At 43.5% G+C, this 24,813-nt stretch overlaps 15 protein-coding genes across 15 annotated transcripts; 8 read left to right on the top strand and 7 right to left on the bottom strand.

The window, feature by feature from the left end:
• Positions 1-232: 232 nt before the first annotated feature.
• FA14DRAFT_121240 (putative SMC3) lies at positions 233-3,980 on the top strand (the record flags this gene model as incomplete). Its single annotated transcript, XM_025496452.1, has 2 exons — positions 233-673; positions 738-3,980. The coding sequence occupies 2 exons, from the start codon at positions 233-235 to the stop codon at positions 3,978-3,980; spliced, it is 3,684 nt and encodes a 1,227-aa protein (XP_025355634.1).
• A 1,612-nt stretch (positions 3,981-5,592) lies between these two features.
• Positions 5,593-6,099, bottom strand: FA14DRAFT_121368 (putative Deubiquitinating enzyme; the record flags this gene model as incomplete). The annotated part of the gene is made up of 1 exon (XM_025496462.1): positions 5,593-6,099. A coding segment is annotated over one exon (507 nt), but the record flags the coding sequence as incomplete, so codon positions are not given.
• A 313-nt stretch (positions 6,100-6,412) lies between these two features.
• On the top strand, positions 6,413-7,852 carry FA14DRAFT_121738 (uncharacterized protein; the record flags this gene model as incomplete). Its single annotated transcript, XM_025496480.1, has 2 exons — positions 6,413-7,106; positions 7,242-7,852. The coding sequence occupies 2 exons, from the start codon at positions 6,413-6,415 to the stop codon at positions 7,850-7,852; spliced, it is 1,305 nt and encodes a 434-aa protein (XP_025355632.1).
• A 186-nt stretch (positions 7,853-8,038) lies between these two features.
• On the top strand, positions 8,039-9,594 carry FA14DRAFT_40253 (thiolase). The gene has a single exon (XM_025502301.1). The coding sequence runs from the start codon at positions 8,225-8,227 to the stop codon at positions 9,431-9,433; it is 1,209 nt and encodes a 402-aa protein (XP_025355631.1). The 5' UTR covers positions 8,039-8,224; the 3' UTR covers positions 9,434-9,594.
• A 39-nt stretch (positions 9,595-9,633) lies between these two features.
• On the bottom strand, positions 9,634-10,486 carry FA14DRAFT_160527 (phosphatases II). Its single transcript, XM_025498718.1, has 3 exons — positions 10,053-10,486; positions 9,892-9,997; positions 9,634-9,824 (listed from the first exon to the last, which is right to left on the bottom strand). The coding sequence occupies exons 1-3, from the start codon at positions 10,436-10,438 to the stop codon at positions 9,711-9,713; spliced, it is 606 nt and encodes a 201-aa protein (XP_025355630.1). The 5' UTR covers positions 10,439-10,486; the 3' UTR covers positions 9,634-9,710.
• A 144-nt stretch (positions 10,487-10,630) lies between these two features.
• Positions 10,631-11,965, top strand: FA14DRAFT_40232 (ribosomal protein S5 domain 2-like protein). Its single transcript, XM_025502300.1, has one exon. It carries the CDS (start codon positions 10,658-10,660, stop codon positions 11,687-11,689), a length of 1,032 nt encoding a protein of 343 aa, XP_025355629.1. The 5' UTR covers positions 10,631-10,657; the 3' UTR covers positions 11,690-11,965.
• Positions 11,738-14,001, bottom strand: FA14DRAFT_40229 (P-loop containing nucleoside triphosphate hydrolase protein). The gene has a single exon (XM_025502299.1). It carries the CDS (start codon positions 13,932-13,934, stop codon positions 11,787-11,789), a length of 2,148 nt encoding a protein of 715 aa, XP_025355628.1. The 5' UTR covers positions 13,935-14,001; the 3' UTR covers positions 11,738-11,786.
• Positions 14,002-14,440: 439 nt separating this feature from the next.
• Positions 14,441-15,511, top strand: FA14DRAFT_120209 (uncharacterized protein; the record flags this gene model as incomplete). The annotated part of the gene is made up of 1 exon (XM_025496393.1): positions 14,441-15,511. One exon carries the CDS (start codon positions 14,441-14,443, stop codon positions 15,509-15,511), a length of 1,071 nt encoding a protein of 356 aa, XP_025355627.1.
• A 193-nt stretch (positions 15,512-15,704) lies between these two features.
• On the bottom strand, positions 15,705-16,277 carry FA14DRAFT_189306 (microsomal signal peptidase 12 kDa subunit; the record flags this gene model as incomplete). Its single annotated transcript, XM_025501716.1, has 4 exons — positions 16,146-16,277; positions 16,014-16,073; positions 15,860-15,946; positions 15,705-15,794 (listed from the first exon to the last, which is right to left on the bottom strand). Exons 1-4 carry the CDS (start codon positions 16,179-16,181, stop codon positions 15,705-15,707), a joined length of 273 nt encoding a protein of 90 aa, XP_025355626.1. The 5' UTR covers positions 16,182-16,277.
• A 340-nt stretch (positions 16,278-16,617) lies between these two features.
• Positions 16,618-17,164, top strand: FA14DRAFT_164278 (putative negative regulator sulfur controller-3; the record flags this gene model as incomplete). The annotated part of the gene is made up of 2 exons (XM_025499874.1): positions 16,618-16,773; positions 16,841-17,164. The coding sequence occupies 2 exons, from the start codon at positions 16,618-16,620 to the stop codon at positions 17,162-17,164; spliced, it is 480 nt and encodes a 159-aa protein (XP_025355625.1).
• A 174-nt stretch (positions 17,165-17,338) lies between these two features.
• On the bottom strand, positions 17,339-18,043 carry FA14DRAFT_171979 (uncharacterized protein). Its single transcript, XM_025500363.1, has 2 exons — positions 17,762-18,043; positions 17,339-17,692 (listed from the first exon to the last, which is right to left on the bottom strand). Exons 1-2 carry the CDS (start codon positions 17,922-17,924, stop codon positions 17,409-17,411), a joined length of 447 nt encoding a protein of 148 aa, XP_025355624.1. The 5' UTR covers positions 17,925-18,043; the 3' UTR covers positions 17,339-17,408.
• Positions 18,044-18,274: 231 nt separating this feature from the next.
• On the bottom strand, positions 18,275-19,129 carry FA14DRAFT_178697 (uncharacterized protein; the record flags this gene model as incomplete). Its single annotated transcript, XM_025500865.1, has 1 exon — positions 18,275-19,129. The coding sequence occupies one exon, from the start codon at positions 19,127-19,129 to the stop codon at positions 18,275-18,277; it is 855 nt and encodes a 284-aa protein (XP_025355623.1).
• Positions 19,130-20,621: 1,492 nt separating this feature from the next.
• Positions 20,622-21,284, top strand: FA14DRAFT_164277 (putative ERD2-ER lumen protein-retaining receptor; the record flags this gene model as incomplete). The annotated part of the gene is made up of 1 exon (XM_025499873.1): positions 20,622-21,284. The coding sequence occupies one exon, from the start codon at positions 20,622-20,624 to the stop codon at positions 21,282-21,284; it is 663 nt and encodes a 220-aa protein (XP_025355622.1).
• A 167-nt stretch (positions 21,285-21,451) lies between these two features.
• On the bottom strand, positions 21,452-22,978 carry FA14DRAFT_40103 (uncharacterized protein). The gene has a single exon (XM_025502298.1). It carries the CDS (start codon positions 22,846-22,848, stop codon positions 21,619-21,621), a length of 1,230 nt encoding a protein of 409 aa, XP_025355621.1. The 5' UTR covers positions 22,849-22,978; the 3' UTR covers positions 21,452-21,618.
• A 36-nt stretch (positions 22,979-23,014) lies between these two features.
• On the top strand, positions 23,015-24,399 carry FA14DRAFT_160519 (5-formyltetrahydrofolate cyclo-ligase). Its single transcript, XM_025498717.1, has 4 exons — positions 23,015-23,497; positions 23,555-23,605; positions 23,673-23,789; positions 23,885-24,399. The coding sequence occupies exons 1-4, from the start codon at positions 23,035-23,037 to the stop codon at positions 24,007-24,009; spliced, it is 756 nt and encodes a 251-aa protein (XP_025355620.1). The 5' UTR covers positions 23,015-23,034; the 3' UTR covers positions 24,010-24,399.
• Positions 24,400-24,813: the final 414 nt, after the last annotated feature.

The raw sequence follows: 24,813 nt of genomic DNA, 5'->3' as shown, positions 1-24,813 counted from the left end.
GCGGACATTGTAATTCTGTGGTGAAGCGGGGGATGATAAGGTAAGTCACCGCGTGGGTGTTGCGGGAAGTTCCATTGTGGGTGGAGAATTCAACCCAAAATTCACGACAATAAACGCGACTAGACGCGTACAATTAAAGACGCGTTTATTGGTAATGCATAAAACACATTTACACAAATACGAAGCAACACTTTATTGGCCATCACCCTCTTCAGTAACTAAGGTGGTCAAGATGCATATCAAGACTTTAACCATACAAGGTTTCAAGTCCTACAAGGATCAAACCGCTGTTGAGGAATTCAGCCCAGGTCACAATGTAGTCGTAGGAAGAAATGGAAGTGGAAAGAGTAACTTCTTTGCGGCTATCCGATTCGTTCTCTCCGACGCATATACGTCCATGTCCAAAGAAGAACGTCAAAGCCTGTTACATGATTCCTCAAGTTCAACTTCTACAACTCTATCAGCATTTGTGGAAATCGTCTTTGATAACTCTGATGGTCGCTTTCCAAGCTCGAGCGGTAGTAACGAACTGGTTCTACGTCGCACTATCGGTATCAAAAAGGATGAATACTCTATCGATCGTAAAAGCGCAACGAAATCAGACGTGATGAATCTTTTGGAAGCCGCTGGATTCAGTCGATCCAATCCATACTACATCGTACCACAAGGAAGGGTGAGTAATACTAACTAGGAACAAATGCTGCATATATGCGTCACTAACACATTCTCCCCTACAGATCACACATCTCACAAACATGAAGGATGCTGATCGACTCAACCTCTTAAAAGACGTAGCCGGCACAAAAGTGTACGAGACACGCCGTGCAGATTCACTGCGTATCATGCAGGAAACCGAAGAAAAGAAAGCAAAGATTGATGAAACTTTGACCTACATTCAAGAACGTTTGGCTGAACTGCAAGAAGAACGCTCAGAGTTGAATGACTTTCGCGAAAAAGACAAAGAGAGAAGGAGCCTGGAATATACCCTACATCAACGCGATGCAAATGATGTGATCACACGTTTGGACGATTTGGTGATTCGCAGACAGGAAGAAGCAGCCGATGCAGACGAGAAGCAAAAACGGTTTTTTGCTCGTGAGAAGGAGCTCAAAGCTCTCGAAGATGAACTTACAAATTTGCAGCATCGTTCCACTGTCCAAGTTGCAGAACGCGATTCTCTCTTACAAGAACGTAGAGAATTAGCTAGAACCAAAGCAGAAATCGAAGCACAAATCAATGATGACGAAGAAAGAGACGAACGCTTGGGTGGAACTCGCGAGGAGTTGCAACAGCGTTTGAGTGCACTTGATGAGCGCATCTCTGCCGTAGAAGGCGAGCTTATGGGCCTAGAGCCTTCTTTGGAGGAGCAAATGGTCTCCCTCAACAACGCCCGCAACCGTTTGGAAGCTTCTAAAGCCCGAATTCAAGTCTTGTTTGGCAAGAGAGGACGCAGCACCCAATACCGAACTCAGGCAGAACGTGATGCAGCCATTCGAGCTGAGATTCAATCTTTAGAAGAATTCAAAACTGAACAAAACAATCGCAAGGACGAAGTCCAAGCAGAAACTGTCGAATTGCAGCAAGCCATAGCCAAGGCAGAAACCAGCTTGACACAAAAAGCTGAAGAATTGGAAGAACGTCGTCAATTTATTGAAGAAAGTGCCAAGCGATGGGATGAGGTTCGTGCAGATGAAGACAAATTGTTGGAACGCAAGAAAGAGCTTTGGAAAGAGGAGCACAAGCTGGACAGTAGTGTCAAAGTAGCACAAGAACGATTAGGAGTCGCACAACGCAGCCTTTCCAGCATGATGGATCGTGCCACAGCTACAGGTCTTGCTAATGTAGAAGCAGTCACCCAACGCTTGGGCTTGCGAGGTGTCTATGGCCCCTTGTACAAGCTGTTCACCGTTCAAGATACATACAAAACTGCGGTAGAAGTAACAGCAGGTCAAAGCTTGTTCCACGTTGTCGTTGACACTGACGAGACAGCAAGTCGCTTAATCGAAGAGATGAACCGGGAAAAGTTGGGCCGTGTCACATTCATGCCACTCAATCGCTTAAATCCGAAAGTAACAGACTTCCAAGAAAAGACAGACGCAATGTTGATGTTGAGAAAATTGACATTCAACCAAGCGCATGCGAAAGCCATGCAACAAGTGTTTGGTCGAATGATCATTTGCAAAAACCTGACAATCGCTTCATCATACGTTCAAAGTAGCAAAGAAATTAATGCTATTACTCTTGACGGTGACAAGGTCGAACGCAAAGGTGCTCTCACCGGTGGATACAATGACCCAAAGCGAAGTCGATTAGATGCAGTTCAAGAAGTGAAACGATGGAAAGAAGTTCTCGTGCATGATGAGCAAGAACTTGCCAGAATTCGCACCGATTTGCAAAATACCGAAACTAGTATCACTTCTATGATTGAAGAACGTCAATCTCTTGAATCTAGAAGCAAGCGAGCCAATCGTAGCCGTGAACCCATCCTGCAAGAGGTACGTTCTCTGCGCGAAACCGAATCAGCAGCCAAGAAACGCCTTCAAAGACTTCAAGAGTGGTCTGCACAATTGTCTCGTGATTTGGAGACGGTGGAAACCAAAAAGGCAGCATTGCAACAGGAAATCAACACCCCTCTCAATGCTGGGCTATCAGCAGAAGAGACTGCTGAGCTGGAACATTTGAACCGTGAAGCGGATGAAGGCGAAAAGACGGTCACTGAATTGACGGCCAAAGTGTCGGAAATGTCGACCCAAAGAGACACTCTCGAGATTGAGTTAGCTGACAACCTGAAGCGTGAACGTGAAGCCATTGTTGGTCGTCTGGAAACGTTGAATAATCAAGTTGTAGGCGAATCGCAAGTAGGCGGAATGGCTGTCAGTGCTGGAGGTGCAACTGCAAAAGTAGAACGACAAAAGCGTTTGGCAGGTTTACGAGCTCAAATTGCTGATAAGCAAAAGAAACTCGAGCGAATTGAACGGGAGATCGAAGAAAATCAACAAAAGATCAAAGGAAAGCAAGATCAAATCGATTCAACCACCCGTGAACAAATCGAAGAAGCTCGAAGTATCTCTAGACATGAAAAAGTTTTGAGCAAGATTGTCACAAAGAGACGTGAATACGAACAACGCAAGGTGGAAGTTGATGAAAAATTACGTCAATTGGGTCTCGTGTCTAATGAAGCATTACAAAAGTATGCGGATATGGATACTAGCAAAGTGTTGAAACAATTGCACAAGATGCAAGCAAGTTTGAAAGAATTCTCTAATGTCAACGTGCGTGCAATCGAACAATACGACCAATTCGCACGTGAACGTGATAATCTCTTGGAAAGACAAGGTGAATTGGATAAATCTTCAGAGAGTATTACAGAATTGATCGACTCACTGGACATGCGCAAAGATGAAGCAATCGAACGTACATTCAAACAAGTAAGCAAGAATTTCGCCGACGTCTTTGAGCAATTGGTCCCGATGGGACGCGGAGCTTTGATCATGCAAAAGCGCTTTGACACAGAATCACAAGAAAACGAAGAAAGTGATGAAGATGCAATGGACGAAGATGAAGCCACAAAGGCTGCCAAGAAGATTGAAAACTACATTGGCGTTTCAATCAAGGTATCTTTCCACTCCAAATTGGACGAAGGACTTCGTATTCAACAATTATCTGGAGGTCAAAAATCTCTGGTCGCTTTGGCATTGATCTTTGCTATCCAGAAGTGCGATCCTGCAGCATTCTACCTATTCGACGAAATCGACGCAAACTTGGACGCCCAATACCGCACTGCAGTTGCTGCTATGATTCAACAATTGAGTGAAAATGCTCAATTCATCACCACAACTTTCCGACCTGAATTGGTTGGCGTTGGTGATAAGCACTATGGCGTATTCTTCAGTGCTCAAAAAGTGTCGTCTTTGCAAAGCATTACGCAAGATGAAGCATTCCGCTTTGTTGAAGCCTCCGCTGAAGCAACTCATACCTAGTCCTACAGTGTATTGTATAAATTTCGTTTTTTCTCTCTTACTTTTACATAGTTGTACATCATACCAGCAGATTTGAATACTACATTGGCTATTCTTCTATTTGCGTTCCTTACATACCAAAGCGTGCTAATCGGGCTTTACGCATTTCTTCAGGAGACATTTGTGGCTCCTCATCCGAAGAATCATCGTCTTCCTCTTCAACCTGACTCCTGGACTGCTTATTTGTGCTTGAGGATGCAGCAACATTTTCCGCCAATACTGTTGCATCTTCTCCTCTCAATCGCATCAATTCTTCCTCCTCCGCTTTCTTCTTTGCTTCAGCACGTAAACGCATGATCTTTTCCACATCAGCGGGAGGAGGAGATTTATTGCTTCCATTTGACGCTTGCCGGACAAGATTGGTAGAGAAGCTCGCTTGTGCTTCGCGAATGGCACGACTATCTTCTTCGTTAATCCAGCTTGCTGCAGCTAAATCATCTTCAAATGTGCCTCGATTTGCAGAGGCATTAGCAGTTTGTTGGATTCTGTTGGCGAGCGCTTCTGCGACGGTGGCAGTACCTGTTTCACGCATCGAAGCAGCCAAAGCAGCTTGCAATTCGGCATCTTCATCATCGTAAGCACGATCTCGCATCGTTGTCTGCCTTCGAATCATGTCTATATCATTTTGTACCCAGCTTTCACCCAGATCTGCATCTTCTTCACCACTGGAAAGAGAGTGAAAGTCATCGTCGCTATTCGTGCTGCCTCCGCTTCGTACGAGTGCGGGATTCAAGAAAGGCGATCTTGGCGTAGATCCGACAGCATGCATCTGCTCATAATCATCTTCCACATCGTCATCGTCAATTTCAATGGGCGCATTGGCTCTTCCTGTTCTGCGTGCTCTCGCGGTGAGGATACTCTGATCTCCTTCATCATCATCGTCATCATCTATGCCAATGGCGGTATCGTGAGATGATCCATTGCCGCCACTCCTATTCCTTCTTGACCTACCTTGACCAAGCTCCCCATCCTCCCCTTGTTGTCTACTTGCACGTCTACGACCTCCACTGGCAGTTGGAAGAATGTATGGTGATCCACGTGATGAAGTAGACGCAGAAGCAGGGGCCGATCCTGAAGGCGTTGTAATTGATGCTGCCAAAGCTGAAGCGAGTGGCGGAGCTAGACCTCGAACCCGCCTTCTGCTGGGGGCAATTGCATCTACTTGGTCATCCGTTTCCTCTTCATCAACGTCATTGCCTGCTGAACTTGCAGACATTACATCGGGATCACGTATTCCGCCACCTCTTGTCCTTCGATGGCCTGCTATTGTGGGGCTGTGCATTCCAGAAGAAGGGTTTTGCTCTAGAGCCGGCGCTATGGTAGCAGAGGCAGCAGCATCATCAGCTTCGGCAAGACTGGCACGCAGAGCTGCTTGTAAGTCTGCTTCTTCGTCTTGTAGTCCTGATCCAGTAGCGCTTGATGATCCTATCTTTGGCTTTAAACCTTGTGTAGTTGTACTTGTGATTTCATTTGCTGCGCCTTGAGCACCTACTTGATCGGCTTGCGGTAATGTAGCAGCACAATCGTCTGCAGTGGAAGAATGAAAGTCGTTCCGAGCGTTCTCATCTTGTACGACTACAAACACTGAATATCCTTCACTTTCAGCAGCATTCAATAATGCACCTAGATAAGAAGGGCCAACCCAACTTGGCTTCTCTAAGAAGCTATTCAGGTTGAACCAATACCCTCCCGTAAAGCCACGAATGGTGAACCAATGCGAATCCAAGTTCAAGATGAATGCCAACTGCTCTTCCGGTTTTGACTGAAAGGGTCGCATTATTTCGCTGCGCCACCTAATCAGCCTTAAACCCCAAACCTCTAAAGCTTGTTCCAAGACGGAAACGCTGAAATATCCTGTATCGTCCATATTCAAACTTGCTTGATCACGTTGTCTCCAAGTTTGTTCATCTACTTGACTTCGTTCAAGTTCATCAAGTTGTTTGGCAATGTCGGATAATTGGGAAGGATCGTAGTAGTTTCCCTGTAACAGGGTATTGAGTGCATGTTGAGCACATAACATTGATCCTTCTTCTTGCCTCTCATGATGGATATGCGGAATAAGAGCAGCCGCCTCTGCCATCTTTGTGAATGTTCTACCGATTCACAAGAGTAGTTTCAATTGAAAACAATGTTGGGAGTAATGATGGTTGTTGTACTTGAAACCTTTATCAAATTCAATATTTCCCGAGTATTATACAATAATAATAGTATGGCATTACACGCGTCATATAATTTGGTTGACGTGATCTGAGCGTTTATGCAGACTGGCTCCACCCTTTGTTAACTGCATCAATGAGACACGGAGACTAAGAAAGGGGGAGCAACTAGCTGACAGAGTTATGAGTATTGCATTCTTGCTACCATCACTGACCGGCTCATCAGTCATAATCGTCATGGAAGCCATACACAAAGAAGTTCAAAGAGTCTTAGAGAAAGCACCTGGAACGGGTACGTTCAAAGCACCCAAAAAGCCAAGTACATCCAGATCGGCAAAGGTAGCAACGAGTGCTGATGAAAGTGTGTTGGATGCTTTGGATCATCTTTTGGAATCACTTGAGGAAGCAAAACGAAGTACTTTACCTGCGCAAATTTTAACCGCACAACTGCAACAAAAGGTGACAAAATGCAGCAAGACGATCAACGATAAGCACAAGGAATACTACAATGCTTTAAGCAAATTGGGAAAAGCACTCGATAAGAAATTCGTCATTCCTATAGATGGAGTAGCCGACGCAAACTTATTCCAGAATGAAGATGCACAAAGAGCACTCAATCGAGTCATCCGAGACCATTTGGAGAGAAGCGGAGAGTGGGAAGTGGCACGCATGTTCGAACAAGAGGCAAAGATGAACAAAATGGATTCATTCTTACCATCTGGTACTTTTCAAATGTTGCATAATATCACCACAGAGATCAAAAGGGGGGAACTCAGTCAAGCAATTGCATGGGCCACGCAAGAATCCGACTTCTTGGCTGCTCGTAGAAGTCCTCTAGAATTCAACCTACATCGAAGCCGGTTCATTCGAATCGCACTCGGAATGGAACGATGGTCTCCCTCTTCAGGCGGATATGAAACAGAAGGGGATGGTGGAAGCGATAAATTTGTCGATTCACATGAACATCAGCAGGATGCCATTATGGACCCGGACGGTGAGAATATGGATGAAGACGAAGAACATCATTCAGCGCAAACACACGTTCCAATGTATGATGCAGATGGAGAATTACACGAGATACCCTCAACATATGCGGCATTACGATATGGACAACAATACCTCGTTTCAAGAAAAGGAGCGCGATTAGAAGAGATTCAAAAGCTGTTCACATTTCTTCTTTTCCTTCATGATGTCAGAGAAGCATTGCCAAGGGAGCTTTTGTTGGCACGTATACCCGAACCATATCACATCTTTCTCGATGAGGATGAAATGCATGGACATTCACTTGCTCCATTGTTTCAACGTGAATTCACAGCAAGACAAGGTGTTGCACGAGAAGCGCCTTTGAAGGTTGCTGTTGAAGTTGGAGCAAGTGGTGCACTAAATATAATTATCAAAGTACGAACACTAATGAAAGAAAAAGGTAACGAATGGAGTCAAGCTGATGAATTACCGGTAGAGATTCCACTTCCAGCCCATTTACGATTTCATAGCATCTTTGCTTGTCCTGTTTCCAAAGAGCAAGGAACGGAAGAGAATCCACCGATGATGATGCAATGCGGACATGTTGTCTGTCAAGAATCTTTGACTAGACTTGGAAAAGGCACCGGACGAGTAAAGTGTCCTTATTGTCCGATCGAATCAACTGTTTCGCAGGCAGATCGGGTATATTTCTGACGATATTTATATTGGGATTCGTCATGTACAACAACGTTTTTCCTGTTTGCTTTGTATCATATAACCTTATATTAATCGATTTCGTTCATTCTATCCTGGCAGTCAAGATGGTGATATAAGTTATTTGACCGTAAATCCGTGTTAGCCTGCCTCTCTTTCAACAAGGGTTACTGCAACTGCATGCATACGCGTATAAGCCGTATTCTGGCACCTCTTCAGTCTTGTTCGCTTATTTACCCCATACCGATCAATGGCATATTTCGGTCATCGGTCAAACGGGTACATTAAAAAGGCGGAGCGAGCTTCTATTTCATTTCTTTGCTTGTACCTTCTCGCCATCATCATCTTCCCATACACACAAACACTTTCACCATGCACCCAAGCACACGTACATTGACCAACGCTTTCGTCGTTGCTTCTAAAAGAACGCCTTTTGGTGCTTTTGGCGGTAAACTATCCGGCTTCACATCAGCTCAATTGGGTGGCTTAGCATCAAGAGGAGCATTGGCAGATTTACCACAAGGAACAAAGATTGATGCAACAATTTTTGGTAACGTTCATGGAAGTGATAATGCTGCTGCTTATCTTGCACGTCATGTCGGTCATCATGCTGGTTTACCAGTCACAACACCTGCCCTTACAGTGAACAGATTGTGTGGTTCTGGTTTCCAATCAGTCATCAATGCTGTTCAAGAAATCGGTGCTGGGGATGCAAATGTCTTGCTAACAGGAGGAACTGAGAACATGAGTCAAGCACCTTATACTTTATCCGGCGTTCGTTTCGGCAACACACGTTATGGTGTCGATCTCAAGTTGGTAGATAGCTTAGCAGCCGCTCTTACCGATCAAGTCCCCACACCGACTCCAATGGGTATCACTGCTGAAAACTTGGCAGAAAAATACGGAATCACACGTCAAGATGCAGATAATTTTGCTCTACAAACACAACACAGATATGCAAAAGCATTAAAAGACGGTGCATTCAAAGATGAAATCGTTCCAGTCGATGTCAAGGTAAAGAAAGAAACCGTTACAGTTTCAGTTGATGAACATCCAAGAGGTGAAAAAGCAACTCCTGAATCATTAGCCAAGTTACCTGCCGTTTTCAAAAAAGATGGTACTGTAACAGCAGGAAATGCAAGTGGAATCTGTGATGGTGCCGCTGCCAATGTGATCGCAAGTGAAGAAGCAGTTCGTGCAAACAATTTGAAACCTTTGGCACGTATTGTTTCTTACGGTTATACCGCTTGTGAGCCATCAATTATGGGTATCGGACCGGTTGAATCTATCAAAATTGCACTCTCTCGTGCCGGTTTGAGCAAAGATCAAATTGATATTTGGGAAATCAATGAAGCATTTGCATCTCAATGGTTATCCGTTCAAAAAGAACTCGAAATTCCAAACGAAAAAGCAAACATCTTCGGTGGTGCAATCGCTATCGGACATCCTCTGGGTGCCTCTGGAGCTCGTATCGTTGCTAATTTGTCTCACAACTTACACAGACTGGATAAGAAATACGCTGTAGGTGCAGCATGCATCGGTGGAGGACAAGGTATCGCAATCGTGCTCGAGCGTGTCTAAGAGCATCACTCTTCATTCCAAAATAATAGATTTGAATCATATCGTAAAAAATATACAGTAATGCTAGGCCGTGATGAGGTATAATGATTGAGAGAAAGGGAACACATGTCGTATGGTACAATGTTTTGAAATTAGAGATCGTCTTCTTGCTTTATTCGGCCTGCGTGGCAGAGATATTGGCTCTTTGATGTGGATATGTGGTGTGATTTGCCATTTCACTGCTGACGGGGAGTAGAAGGAGGTTAATGACGAACATAATCAAGCTGTGTAAAGATACTTACTCTTCGTCTTCTTCCAGTACTCGCTTTCTATGAGGATTCTGATCATTTAGAAGCACACTGGAGTTGTAGCCAGCAACGGTTTCGCGGGCTCTGCAGATATCTTGAAAGGCCTATAAGAGTAAAATTAGTCATTCTGTCAGCAGTCACATTAACTCTATCCACTTCGAAATTGCTCACCCTGCATTGTTGTGTGAATCCTATATTGAGATGTGTGCAATAACGCTTCCTCTGCACAAAAGCGGCTGCATCCTCGTAAGAAGCTCCGTATTTTTCGATTAGATATCTGAAGGAGGAACGTTAGCAAAAAGGTACTTCCACCACCTCCACGCACAACTCACAGGATCACCATTGCCGGAGCTCTGCTCATACCTCCTTCATCATGTACCAAAATTCGACCATTCGGCTTTGCAGATTCGGCTTCGATAAATTGTCGAAAGAAAGGAGCGATTTTGATCAAATTTTGATCATCTGAATCTGAGATTTCAAAGACTTGATAGGTGAATGTTTGAGGGTACTTGGGTTTAAGGTACATCGCTTCAGCTTGTGTTCGTAAGATGCAAACTGCCGTGATTCCGTTTGAGTGTAATAATGCCAAATTTCTAGCCGCTTCTACTGGCCCAAGGTATAAATATGGCAAAATGCTTTGTGCTGTCCTTCGCATGTCATACGTCCATTCTGGATCATTTGATGGTCTTTCGATCGGAAGAGATCCTGTTTGAGTCATGCTCCCTTGTACCATCCTTGAGTTGGTTATCATGAGCATGTCATTTTGGCAATCAATAAAAGAGGTCATCCTGATAATAATCTATTCATGCGGGCGTCTTGCATAAATAAATGCAATTAACCGCTTGGGCCACAAACTTAAAATTTATTCGTACGCGGCGCTAAATGAAATAAATTATTTTTTCTTGATTACAATCTTCTCACCCTCATTCACACAAATATGACGGCTAGCACGATGAATGCTGCTGATAACAGCTCAACGGCATTGGGATCCACAATATTTGCTAGACTACATCCAACAACCTATCTAGCCCGCTTTTTGGATAATGCAATACGACCTGATGGAAGATCTTTTGAAGCATTTCGCGATGTAAGTGTGGGTGTATCTACAATTGAAACAGCACAAGGGAGCGCTATCGTTCGATATGGCAATTCAACAATAATAGCAGGCGTAAAGGGAGAATTCATAGATATTTCAGATATCCAACAAACGGCTGACGTCGATGAAGGAGACGAGGACGATATGCAAATAGACACAAACAAATTGATAGGATTGGGTCCGATCGATAAACGAAGTCTGGTGGTCGGAGTGGATTTGACTCCTATGTCAAGTGCAAAGTTTAAATCGGGACCACCGGGAGAAGAAGCACAAGTGTTGGCAAGCCGTCTGATGCGATCATTTGACGTATGTCCTCCATTCTCTGCTGATTCACTCAACATTCAAGGAACATCATTACGATGGTGTTTATTTGTAGATCTGGTATGCCTTTCGTATGATGGAAACTTGCTAGACGCCTGCACTCTGGCTGTCAATGCTGCATTGAACGATACAAAGCTACCCAACACTCAATCCGATGACCATGGCCTTGTATGCTCTTCAGTAGAATCAGAAACAAAGCCTCTGTCGCTACTCTCATCTCCACAAACATTTACATTCGGAATTGTTGAAGGCACACATTTATTGTCCGACCCAAACGCATTCGAATCGACGATGATTTCGGCTTCTATCACCATCACACTAGATACGATGAAGCTAGATACGGAGGAAGATATGGTCGGCGTTCAATGTTCTGGACGTTGTTCTGCATTGATCACAACAGAAGAAGCACGTCAAGCCGAAGCAAAGGGACGCAAACAAGGGGCAGCAAACAAGCTGCGCATACAAGACGAAGAACTCGTCAAAATCTGTTTGATGCGGGCAAGAAGACATTGTGCTCAAGTCAAGCAAGCAATGCAAAACGCTCAAAGATAAACACTGTACTTTTTTCCAATCATGCTGCTGTGATTTTCCATTTAATTGCAATATTGTACACTACGACATATGAAAAAGAGAGATTGATTACAGGGCCCTAGTCCCGCAATAGAGCATTGACGATATGCTTGACTCGTAATTGTTTCAAGTCTGTATACGTTTGACCAACGCCGACAAAGTAGATTGGCAAGCCAGTCACGCTTGTGGCCGTCAAAGAGGTACCGACTTTATCATCAATCGTATCGAACTTTGTCAACAGCATTCCATCTAAACCTCTTGGCCGGCTTACTCCACTGAAATCTTTCAAACTTTGATCGAATTTGGTCAATTGATCAACTGCTTCATTTCCTACCAATGCTTCTCCGACAAACAAAATTTTGTCGGGATCATTGACCGCAACCAACTTTGCCAAAGCTCGCATCAGAGGCTCATTGTCTTGCATTCTACCTGCCGTGTCAATCAAAACAACATCAAAGCCTGATTTACGAGCGTATGTGAGAGCTTCTTTTGCAATTCCAGCGGCGTCTTTTCCGTATCCTTTCTCGTAGAGTTCAATTTTGTTCTTGCCGTCCGCAGTTCCATCTCCAACACGCTGCCCGTCGACCTGTAATTGACCCAGATTGCGAACATGCACACGCAATTGTTCCACAGCACCACTTCTGAATGTATCACAAGCAGCAATGAGAACACGAAGATTGTTTTGCAATAACCAAAAGCAAACTTTTGCTAAATTTGTTGATTTACCAACCCCATTTACACCAACAAAACATAAGCTGTAAGGCTGTGGACCTTCTTCTTCTTTTTGTCCTTTTCCACGTCCTTGTTGTGATGCCAAGTATGATGCATTTCGCAACGCAGATTGTTTCTTGGTAGAAATCTCTAGTAGAATATCTGTACTCGTCTTTGGCGTAAGAATTCGAGTGATGCTTTGCTCTAAGGAATTGCGAACTTCATTTTTGATACTGCCAAAGGAGCCCACTTGTTTACCAACAAGACTTTTTGACACAGATGCGCACAATTGTGCTGCAACATCAGCTGCCACATTCTTGGACTGGAGATGAGATTGCATAGCTGCCAGAGCTGGTGCAAGATCGGCTTCTGTCAAAGGTGTATTGCCTGTCAAGCGGGAGAACAACGAAGCTTTCTTTTCTGAAGTGCTGCTTAAAGAGAAGCGAGACCATATTCCAGAGGTAGGCGGAGATGTGATATTGTCCTCGTCCTCCTCGTCCTCTTCATCGCTGCCATCATCGACATCCGCAATCTCATAACGGCCATCGTTCTTTGTTCCCATACTACGTTCATCAATCCAACCGCTCAAATCACCACCCTTTTGTTCTGTTGCAGGTGTGTCTGGACCAGCCGATGAGAAATCCAGTGCAGCAATATCTTTCTCTGACAATTTTCCACCATCCCATTTACGCATCTCTTTTGCGGGTCCTTTATTCTTCTTGCCTGGCGTATTGGCTCCACCAGGAGTGTCTGCACCACTGCTTGCGGGTGAGTCTTTACCCAGACTAGTCCTGCCCTTGGCCCCCTTCCCTCCCTTTATGTTTGTTTTCTTCAATCTTGTCCGCAAAGCTTCAATATTCTTTGCGATATCTTGGCCATCTGTCACACCATCCTGTCCATCTTGCAATGCTTTTGGTGTATCATCTCCAGATTCGTGTGCTTTGCCATTTGTGTCTTCAGCTGCAATGGCTGCCATAGTAGCCGCGGTACCGCCTGCACCTGCAGCAATGCCAGCGCCACCCTTGCGACGACTTTGCTGTGCTGCTTCCCTTTCTAAGCCTCTCAAAATTTTGAGGAAAGTCGTTTCCCATTCTTGCAAACGTGTGTCAAATTCTTTTTTGAGTCTTCGAACTGCGTTCATATTGGAGGATGATGATGTACTGCCTTTATGTGGTTGCGTAGCTTCACGTAAAGCGATTACAAAAGGTTTAAAGAATTGCAAAAACGCTTCTTTGATGGACGCCAACAATCGAGGTACGTATGACAATTGCAAGATCCGTTGATAAACGACGACAAATACCAGTTCGACATCATTTACCAATGACCATTGTAGACTATATCCTTCCCTTTCATATTTATCGGATGCTAAACGATCCTCCAAGAAAGCTGATCTGATTAAAGCGTCAACTGGATGATTTGCGATCACACCATTTGTTTCTGATGGAATGGCAGGTGTGAAGCTCTTTGACCATAGTACCAAACCGGTCCTTGTCAAGATGCTGAAATGGTCTAGCATCTTGTTGTTTGAGTGTGATGGTTGTTGTTAATCGAATGAATGCCTAGCTTGTTTCTGTGTCTGTGCTCGCTTCCAATCTTTTGGTCTGAATGTAAATTAGGCTTTTAAGCTAAAGACCTAGACCAAAAGGCCAAGTCAAGCCAAGCCTGTCTGTCTGTCTAGCCATTCATTCCCCGCGCTGTACACACACACACGTGTAGAAGGGGCAAAGCGTACGTACCTCTATCGAGATAATAAATTACGACTCCCCTCGATGGCCACAATTATGCTCCACATGAATGAATGCAAGAATATGCGCGGATTATATTATGCTCTCTTAAAAGAAGACATCCATCATTGTACATCAAATGACAGATTCATCATCAAATCATCATCATCATCGTCAATCATCATCAAGTTCACATCCAAGACCATTCGAAGATCACGTTTATCAACCAGTTCAAAGAGATCCAGAATTAGAACAAGAACAAGAACAACAAGATAACCATCAAACACAAAAGAACAGGATGGATGCTCCCCTACAAAGACATTTGGCAAGGGTGCAAATCATCACGCCTTTGAGTATCTTACTCAACCTTGCCTCTCTAGTCGTTTGTTCAATCTTGATTCATCCATCATTAAAAGAGATTCATGAAACACACATCACTCAATTCACACCCAATCCCAACTTTATCTTGCTTTATTGGGGTGTTCTCTTTTTACTCCAGATCGGATTCGCTGTTTTGATTGTTGTGAGCCAAAAGGAATTCACAAAAAAGACAATCGTATACGGAGTAGGCGTTCGTTTAGCTATTTCAAACCTCCTCTTGGGTGCATGGGCAATCACTTGGGTCGTTAACAATCATGCATCTTTCCTTGCTGGATTGGTATTGTTGTCGCTCATTGGTGTTTTGCTCTTGCTTACCGCTTTGATCTTGGCGGTCAAGTACCCGCCAAGCTCATCAAGACCTCTGGATTGGCTTTTCATCCATGTCCCTATCAAGATGTTCCTTGTCATCACTCTACAAGTTGATATTCCCCAAATGCTATTCATGGCTTTGGGATGGTATGACACACCAAAATCAACTGAAACAGATATTCGTGCTTTGTGGCCATCATTCGGAATCTTGGCTGGAGTGGGAGCATTATCGGCCATTTGGATCTTTGCAGCAACAGATATCACATGGGCAATCTCTGGAATCTTTTTGTACTTTGCCTTGCTCTATTCCAAAACACCTGAACTTCATGATCGTAGACCAGAGATTGTCGCTGCAATCATTCTGTCAATGGTTTTGCAAGCGGTTGCTCTACTCGGAAGCTTGTTGTACAAATGGTTGGGAAGCTACTCTCAAGCAGAAGTCGATCACGAACAAGAAGGAAGAGTTGCATTGGGACGTAACCCACAAGAGGAAGCTGCAGCTTTGCGTGCTGAAGCAGAAGCAGAAGCTGCCGCCGCCGCTGCACGAGAACGTTCTCTTTCTGAAGCACAGCATCACGATCAAAGCGATGCAGGTGACACAAGTACAGCAGCATCAGATCATGCATCTTCGTTGGAACGTGGTGAGAACAATATCAAAGTCAGTCGCCGATTAGGATAAGTGTTAGTCCCTATCCATCACCAATTTTACCCGTCCACCTTTTTTCATGCTCCTGGATCTTCCATTGTTTTCTTGTAATTCAAATAGTGCCAGTCTGCCAATGCTATAATCGCAATTTTGAATCAATCTTATGTGGTGAATAAAAATACAATGTTTGTCATGAATAGCAACATATAGCTCGCATCTTCGCCCTCTACTTGCTCTTTGAATCTTCTGAGCGCGGTCGGTTTGGCAACCAGATGACTGGATTTCTGTGATACATTGGCCAAGGTGGAACAGCGACCTGTAAAGAGAAAAGTGTACAATATCAGCCTTTGTCCTCTTTCTTCCATCAGTCATTCCACTTACAACCAAAGCAACAAAGCAAGAGAAACCAAAGACAGACATGCACAAGAACAAATTGTCTGCAAAGTAGCCTATAATCCAAGCCACAATCTGTTGAAGGGGTTTCGATGTCAGCGATGGGCCGAAATATATGCTACCTCAAAAAGAGTCAACTCACTGCTCCCATCACGATAACTTCTTGATTAATTCGATCGGCCAGCCTTTGACCTTGGAATGGCTGTCATGCAAAGGGAGAGAATGGCATACATGAATAGTTTGCAAAAAAGTATCGGGATCTAGAATTACTCACGATCTTTCCCTCCACCGCTTGACGAATAGCATCCATGTTTGAAGTACCACTCGGTGTTGATGATAGCAACAGGAAGAAATGCAAAAAGTCTGAAATTTAAGACTCGATGTACACAACACACTCTGCATAAAGTCAAGAAAGGGAGAACTTTATGCTACAAGCCCAAGGCATTAGCCCTGTAATCAGCCAAGAAAAAGGGTGACTACGCCCACAAAGCAGCCGTAGAGTAATAACGCAGTGCTGCGCTGCCTTGCGCATGGGCCGCATAAGAGCCTCTCTCATGCGCGGCGTCTCCAATTATTGGTACTTTAAGTCGAAATGAAGAACGTCCTTTTGTGTTTCCAATGGCTCCTAGCTCCTCATACGCTTATGCTCAGCACTACGACCATCTCAAAAGCATAAAGAGATTATTGATATCGCATCAAACCACCCTTCAAAACATCACGTATCATTCCATCAAAATCACGTCAGAATGGTTCAACTATCCACTTCAGACAATGAAATCTTCAACGTCGATCGCGATGTTGCTGAGCGTTCAGTCCTGCTCAAGACAATGTTGGACGATCTTCCAGAAGCAGAAGAAAATCCAATCCCGTTATCAAACGTGTCTTCAAATGTTTTGAAAAAGGCGAGTAGTGTTGTGACTTGAATCAATCGAACATATATCTGACACCCGTTTTCATGCCCCCCTTCAGGTTCTCGAGTATTGCGCTCATCATCGCGGTGACCCTGCACCACCAACCGATGAAAGTGAAGAATCACGTAAACGCACGACCGATATCGGTGATTGGGATTCCAAATTCATCAACGTTGATCAAGAGATGCTCTTTGAAATCATCTTGGCTGCAAATTATTTGGACATCAAGCCATTATTGGATGTTGGTTGCAAGACTGTTGCCAATATGATCAAAGGCAAAACACCCGAAGAAATCCGAAAGCTATTCAACATTCAAAACGATTTCACTCAGGAAGAGGAAGAACAGATCAAAAAGGAGAACGAATGGGCAGAAGATCGTTAATGGTCGCGATTGCCACACGCCTTCCAGTGCAATCAACCATACGCGAGTAGAATCACAGCAGCATATACTCGGCAGATTTTCCATTTCTTTTCACATCTTTGTGAAATCGGGCATTCCAATGCACTTTCATCGCTTTTATGTACTTCTACTTTCTCACAATACACCCATGTGGTTGATGCTAGATGTCTGATGAATTAGAGCGGTGATGGTGAGGACAATAAAATACATAGGTAGTAATGAAGCACTAATGATCCCCTCTGGTGGAATGGGAGCGATCTTGGAATTCATGCAAGCCTGCAACGCCTGCTTCAAAATTAGGATTCTGACCTGCTTGCATATCGAGAGTGTTCATTAGATCGGTATCACGATCAACGGTAGAACGCAAAGACTGCTTCTTTTCCTCTAGTATTCTCAGTCCTTCCTTTACGTAAATTGTACTGGAAATGTAACCTGTTAGAGATCCGATCAACAGCCCACTCATCACCGTAGCATTCGGGGATCGTTTCAAACCATTTCGAACGAAGAGGGCTGTAGCAAGAGGAGGAAGGGATAATCAGCATTTATTCGGGCAAAGATATCGCCTTCTCGTATACGTACCGCCCAAGACACCACTAAATATTCCCGTAGCCGTTCCACGAAGTTGGCCTTTGCGGTTCACTTTTCCAACTTCTGCCATCGGTAACAATGGATGTTCAGATAGACCAAATGGACCTGGTCTGCCTTCAGCAGAGGTAGGTGGAGGTGATGATGTTGATTGCATCTCGATTTGATGGATATGGGGTCTAATTACTTTCTTATCGTGATCCCTACCAGCAAATTCTTTTCAGTACCTTGCCAAAACACTATCCCTTGACGGTCAGCGTGAGTGACAGTGAGAAGATAGGGTTGTCACACACTCACGATTACACTTTCGAGATTAGCACTTTTTTGGTCAGGCGCTAATTACGTGGTCAGGTCGCGTACCTGCATCTTTTTTGGTCATCATGAAAGAGACAATCTTTGACATTAACATTGATGTTATGTACATTATTATTCGAATAGAGTAATCACACGCACGGAAAGTAGAAAGGATACATGATTGAGCTACAACACCATTGTTACACCCCCTTCTCAAGCCAACAAAGCCATTCCGATTGCCAATAATGCTGTACCGGCAGTGACGGAAGAAACGGTAACAAGGGAAGCACCGTTTGTGCCGGAATTGCTTCCGCTGGTTGTTTGTAATTTTCCAGTTTCTTTCAAATCCGTTGGAACGCCACTTGTCAAGAATGTTTGACCGCATCCTTGCGCGACGGCTTGTTGAAGTGCTTGATTGGTGGAAGAGTTCAAGTAAGATTGCAAAGTGGGTGCCAAAGTTGTAAGGATACCTCTGTTGCAATCTGTGCACAAAGCACTAGAATTTGCTGCCAACTTTGACAATAAAGGTTGCAATGCACTTGAACCGCCTTTGCTCAAAGATGTAATCGTATTCAATGAAACATTTTGACCTAAATTTTGTTGAAGGTTTGTTAATGTTTGAACGATGCAAATTTCATTGTTTGCCTTTGTGTCTTCATAACAAGAAGCCTTTTTAACGTCATTATAGTTGGAAACAACCAATTGCAACAATCCTGGCAAGACGTTTGCGCCTGATTGAATTTCACTTGAGCATGATTGATTGATGGTCGAATTGGCAGATGCTAAAGTTGAATTACTGCATGGACTTGCAGGGCACAAGTTTGAACCGATGTAAGTGTTCAAAGGACCTACCAAAGAATCATTTTGACCAACTGTACCCAATTCAGTAATTACGCTTGTGATAGCCAAACAGCTGTTCAAATCTTGATTGCTCAACAAAGAAGCCAAACCGCCCAAACAGTTTGTACTTAAACCGCTGATCAAACCAGAGGATAAACCTGGAATTTGAGCTTGAGCGGTAGATGCCAATAAAGCAGTGATTGCAAAGATTGTTGTGGAAGCACGCATTGTGAAGGTATAGCAATAGCAACGAGCAGGGAGTAGGAGGTGGTGATGGTTAAGAGGGTAGATAGATTGGGGGCGTGACCTGTTTGTTGAATTCTTCTACTTTATATATGTTTTATTTCTTTCAGAACGACGGAGGCCGTTAAATGATGACAAGTGCATATGCGGCCAAAAAAGGCGCAAAAAGACAGTGTCGCGAATTATTTTTAATATTCTTGGCCTTTTAATTTATGCCAACAGAGAAGGAGAGGGCGTGATGTCAATGAACATTGCGGGGGAATAGGGAGTTCAATTACGTTTTGCCTCCTGTCTAATAGGGCTGTAAGAGAAATGCAAATATTGAGAGTGTTATTGTTATTATCAAATGCCGAGAGAGGCCGTTCTGCCCGAAGAGAAAGAGGTGCACAAGCTTCTACTGCAGCAGGGCAATCGTCTTTTAAGCTTTAGCCACAAAAATAGAAAATAAAAAGATGAATGTACATGTGCTAGAGAGGCTGTGTGAGTGACTGTGCGTATTTCAGGGTCAGAAAAAGGCTTCTTTTTGCCTAGAGCGCGCGCCGCCTCTTTGTCTCTTCAGCCACACAACGTTCACTTTTTAAGGCACAAAGAATCATTTTCTTAAAATTTAACAATGATCCCGTGTATGCACAGCATATAAAGCACAGCAAATTCGAAATAGGGTGCTATAGAATCGGATAAGAGAGTAGATATGGTTATTGGTGAGATGCAAATCCAGTTATATGGATATACCTAGCGGATATGAATTGTCATAGATATGCGCGGACACGGGATCAAGAATCGGGGATCCTTGGAATGTTAATTTGTGTAATAGTCCCGGGATGATGTAACTTCTAGAAATCGAACATCATAGAAGAATGAGACGTTTTGACGTAAGGATTTAATTGTATTGAATATCCCTAAACACATGTCATATTGTATCGTTTATTCGTTCTTACGATTTATTTAACATAAAAGTGCATTCATCATTCCACAACATCAATAAAATCCAGCAATGGACACATCCTAACAACCTGACAGGTCAACTAGAGTACAACAAGGTCGAGTTAGTCGTTTCAACTTCTTTTGTTAAACTCCATCAAATCATATTCCATGAAATCGTATTTTAGAACAAAGCGATGAGATCGATTTCAGTGATTACATAATCACGCTAGCTAGTTGACGTGTCACCAAAAGTCAAACGCTGGCTGGTGAGCTAAAAATACGAACGCGCCGCTTTGGCGTAAGGACGCGCTTCCTTTGATTGACCGACAGAAGGAGAGTGTGCCTGCCTGCCTAACACTGGAGGAATTCATCTGGAAATGCCTTTCAATTCTTTTAGCGTATCAAACACTTTCTACTTTGTGTGTTTGGTCACTGTCACTAAACTTCTCGCTTCCATCTTCAAAAGGGCATTCTATGGAATAAGGCGTAACATTGGCAGAAAAGACAGTCATTTGATAGCAAGTTTCACTCCAATCATACCGCTCTTCCCGCGATGAACATCTTTCGACTATTTGGCGATTTATCGCATTTAGCATCCATCTTTATCCTTCTACAAAAGATTCAAGTTTCAAAATCATGTAGAGGTATCTCATTCAAAACTCAACTTTTATACTCAATCGTTTTCATTACAAGATATTTGGACATCTTTGCAGATGCACATAGAAGTCTTTACAGATTTTTGATGAAATGCTTCTTTATCGGTTCTTCGATTTATGTCTTATACCTTATGCGTGTCAAATATCGTCCGACACACGATCCTGCGATTGATACGATTCGTTTGGAGTACCTCTTGGGACCGGCAGGTTTGTTGGCTTTAATCTTCCATTATCGTGAAGCTGGAGCAGGCTTCTTTTCAACATTACAAGAAATCTTTTGGGCTTTCTCTATTTACCTAGAATCAGTTGCCATCTTGCCACAATTATTCATGCTACAAAGAACAGGAGAAGCGGAAACGATTACGACACATTATTTGTTCGCTTTAGGAGCTTATCGTGCATTGTACATTCCCAACTGGATTTACAGATATTTCGCTGAAGGTTCCATCGATCCAATCTCAATCTTGGCCGGATTGGTTCAAACAGGTCTCTACCTAGACTTCTTCTACATCTACTTCACAAAAGTCATGAAAGGAGAAAAGTTCGAATTGCCCGCATGATTTGCGGGGAAGCTTTGCAAGGGTTTCGGTCGCTCAAAGGGCGGACAATTCCAGCTTTCATCTTTCTCAACACAAATCAGTATATTTTCCCCTCAAAGCTTTGCAGGTGTATAGTAGATCAAGAATCAAATTTATCCACCCAGCATGTGTCATCCGACTATTTTTCACACATGCCATGTCGCCACGATTGAAACTCTAAAACAACAAGCAATCTGTTTGTTTGCACCATAGTCGATGCGCAATCACAGCGCTATCATGATAATAGAATTTAATAAAAATGCAGAAAATCAAATGGGTGTTATTGAGTGATAGAATACAAAGTGCATGATTAGCATTATTTGACAAGGGATGATTCCCGCTTTTTCTTCCTTTCATCCTCCTCTTTTAGGATCTTGAGCAAAGATTCTTCTCGCTTTGTTCGTGCGACGACACTTCCGAGTGATCCCAGAAGGCGCTTTAAAGGCGAAGGTGAGGAATTGTTCTGCGATGAAGGCGAAGATAGCGGGATGCGTAAGGAGTTCGACGAGCGCTTTGGAGGTGCTGACATTGGTACTTTCTTCGTTTCGGGTGATTCGGGAGGGTTTACTTTAGAGCTATTCCCGCTCCCCATGCTGAGGGAAAGTCGTTTATGTGGAACAGATGCTTTTGAGGAGGAAGAGTGTGTCGAAGAAACCGAAGATGTGGAACGTGATCTTTGCATCGGCGAAGGCAATACACCTCTCAATGGAGAAATGGAAGGACGTTTGAACGGGGAGTCATACAACGCATACACATCCCGAACTTTCTTTGGCGTTGCAATAGTGCGATCTCCACGTTCTGCGATCGCACGTTGACGTTCCCTGGCTTCTTCTTCTTCCTTTTCCCGCTTCTTTGCTTCTGCTTCTTCGATTTCACGCTGTCGTTCCAATTCTTGGAATCCGAGTAACTTTTTCGATTTCATATCATCGTACTCTTGCTCCGTCAGAAACTTCTCCACATGCACGGGAATTTTGATCTTTGCGTCTGGATGACGTGAATCTTTTGGCATATCTGGATATTTGAATCGCATCTCTACCACGATTGCTTCTCGTCTAAGTTCCCGATCGTCTCCCATTCTCCATCGCAGCCCGTTCAAATCTGTCCATTCATCTCCAATCTCATGATCATCTGAATCGTCTAAAATACGCTTTCCTCTTGCTTTCGTTCCTGGCGGTGAGGTGATGAAAGGATCTTTTCTGCCTTTTACACGTCTTTTATGGTGTGAAGGAGAATCTACATTTCCAGTCCTGGCCACTTTTCCAGTATTTTTCTTTTGAGCAGATTGTTTTGCAAGCCATTCTTCATCATCTTCAATTGTGTTACTAAGATCATCATCGTTTCCCAATTCGGTTGCTGAATCTTCTTCTTCGCTAGCTTGTCTACGCTTTCCTGCCTTCTTTGATGTTTCGTTAGTTGAACTTGTGGGTAACCAATGATCTACCGACATTTCACTGACGATTGTCTCATCGTCTCTTATCCGTTTTGCATCATCTCTTGAGATGGCTGATTGTGCTCTGCCATGTTTTTCTCCTCTTTGTTTTGACATGATGAAGTGATGATGGCTAAGAGTTGAAATACAACGGCTTCGTTTGCTGAGCAATTTATAGGTCTCTGTCGCGTTGATGCGAATGTTCGAATGTTTGGCATTTAGCGTGTTCAATAGAGAGCAACACTCCACACGAAGAAGAAATAGTAGCAAGACTTATGATCACCATCACATCTAGCAAACAGAATGAGCACTCAAAACGCTCTCAATGTGGCAGCTCAGTCTATCCGACAAGCAAAGAGAGCGCTACGAAAACAAATGGCCGCACATCTAGCAACGATACCGCCAACAGAGCTGGTACAACAATCCACTGCAGTCACACAACACGTTTTGAATCATCCCGCATACAGAGATGCAAAAAGTGTCAGCATATACGTTAGCATGGATCAAGGAGAAGTACGAACGGAAGAACTATGTAAGCAAACACTATTGCTGGGAAAAAAGCTATACGTTCCACGATTTGCAAAAGTTACACCTCCAACGCAACAAGTAGGAGGATCTACCACAGAAGCGGCACAAAAGGCATCTTTTGATTCGGATATGCGGATGCTCAGAGTGAATGATTGGGAAGACTACGAAGCCATGGTCATGAATCGATGGGGAATACGAGAGCCAGATGAGCACTACAGAGAAGCGCAGAGGGAAGATGGTGAGTGGACATTGCCAATGCAGAGAGAGTGAAATGAATGCTGATCCCTAAAAATAGCCCTGGAGGAGTCGAGCGGAGGAAGTGGATTGGATCTGATACTTGTACCGGGTGAGTGCCCGAATGTGTCAGCTTATCTTACATCTCACGAATGCTAACCGGAATTCATTCGCTTCAGGCGTGGCATTCGATCTGTACGGAGGAAGATTAGGTCACGGAAAAGGATATTATGATCGATATATTGCAAGATGTCAAGAATTTGCCAAAATTAGACGGCTGCCTTCCTGTAAAACGAGTAAGTATCGAGAAAACATTGTTAATTTAGGATGTTTGCTAACATTATCCACCTCTCGGTTGTGCCGAATCCGATTTGCCCCCTTCCATTCGCAGTCGCTTTATCGTTAAGCCAGCAAATTTTACCATCTCCTGAAAGAGTGCCAAGTGATGAACGAGATGAACCATTAGACGCAACTATATCACAAAGCGGCATCCTTTCTACTAATGGCAAAGGATAGGCCGAATTGAATGGGGATGCACAGATATTGATTTTCTGTTTTTGGCATTCTATGACCGCTAATTGATTCGCGATCCCGAGGCCCTCTCTAAAAATAAACAGATTATTATTCTCACGGAATGACTCTCTGTAATTTCAGTCTTGGCTGTTGATATGAATCATTTCGAAAGGATCGTGTATTATTATGCGGAGATGAATTGCACGCCGAGGAAGAAATACCTTGGCTTGATCACCGTTGTCAGCGATGATGACAACACAAATAAATGCTGAATTCTTCGATCACTGCGATCTGACCTCATTATTATGCTTGAGAATTCAAGAGAGAAATGTTGTTTGATAGCGATAGCATTGAGCATCTCCAAAAAAGGGTTTGTGTTCACATGAACCTGCTTCTTCTACCTGCTGGGAAAGTTATCATCTTCCGCAACTCGATCTCAACGGACAAGGGAACACATCATATAGTGCTTCCCTCCCCGAATCTTCTCGTACGAAATATTTCTTGGGTGTATCTTCAAGTTTAGCCATGGCTCAATTCTCCTCGCCTCCCATTCAAAGTTCCGTGGCCTTACTTGCTACCGGTAAAATACAGCCGTCATTTTATTACGCCCAGGTTTAGATACATTATGTAGGATCGAAATAAACACAACAACTGATCAGTGAACCCGAATCCGGATTGGCGTAATACCCTAAAATTGAAATGCATACAAATCAGGAAAAAAGAAAGAAAAAAGATTGTTGAAATATTCTTGCAATACTCTTAATAGCCCTTTTTAATTCTCCGAATAGGTTGTATTATTGTTTTACC

This window comes from Meira miltonrushii (assembly GCF_003144205.1).
Source record: "Meira miltonrushii strain MCA 3882 unplaced genomic scaffold FA14scaffold_2, whole genome shotgun sequence".
NCBI classification, from domain to species: Eukaryota; Fungi; Basidiomycota; class Exobasidiomycetes; order Exobasidiales; family Brachybasidiaceae; genus Meira; species Meira miltonrushii.
The sequence above is the reverse complement of the archived record's forward strand: the minus strand, read 5'-3'. Positions and strand labels throughout refer to the sequence as shown.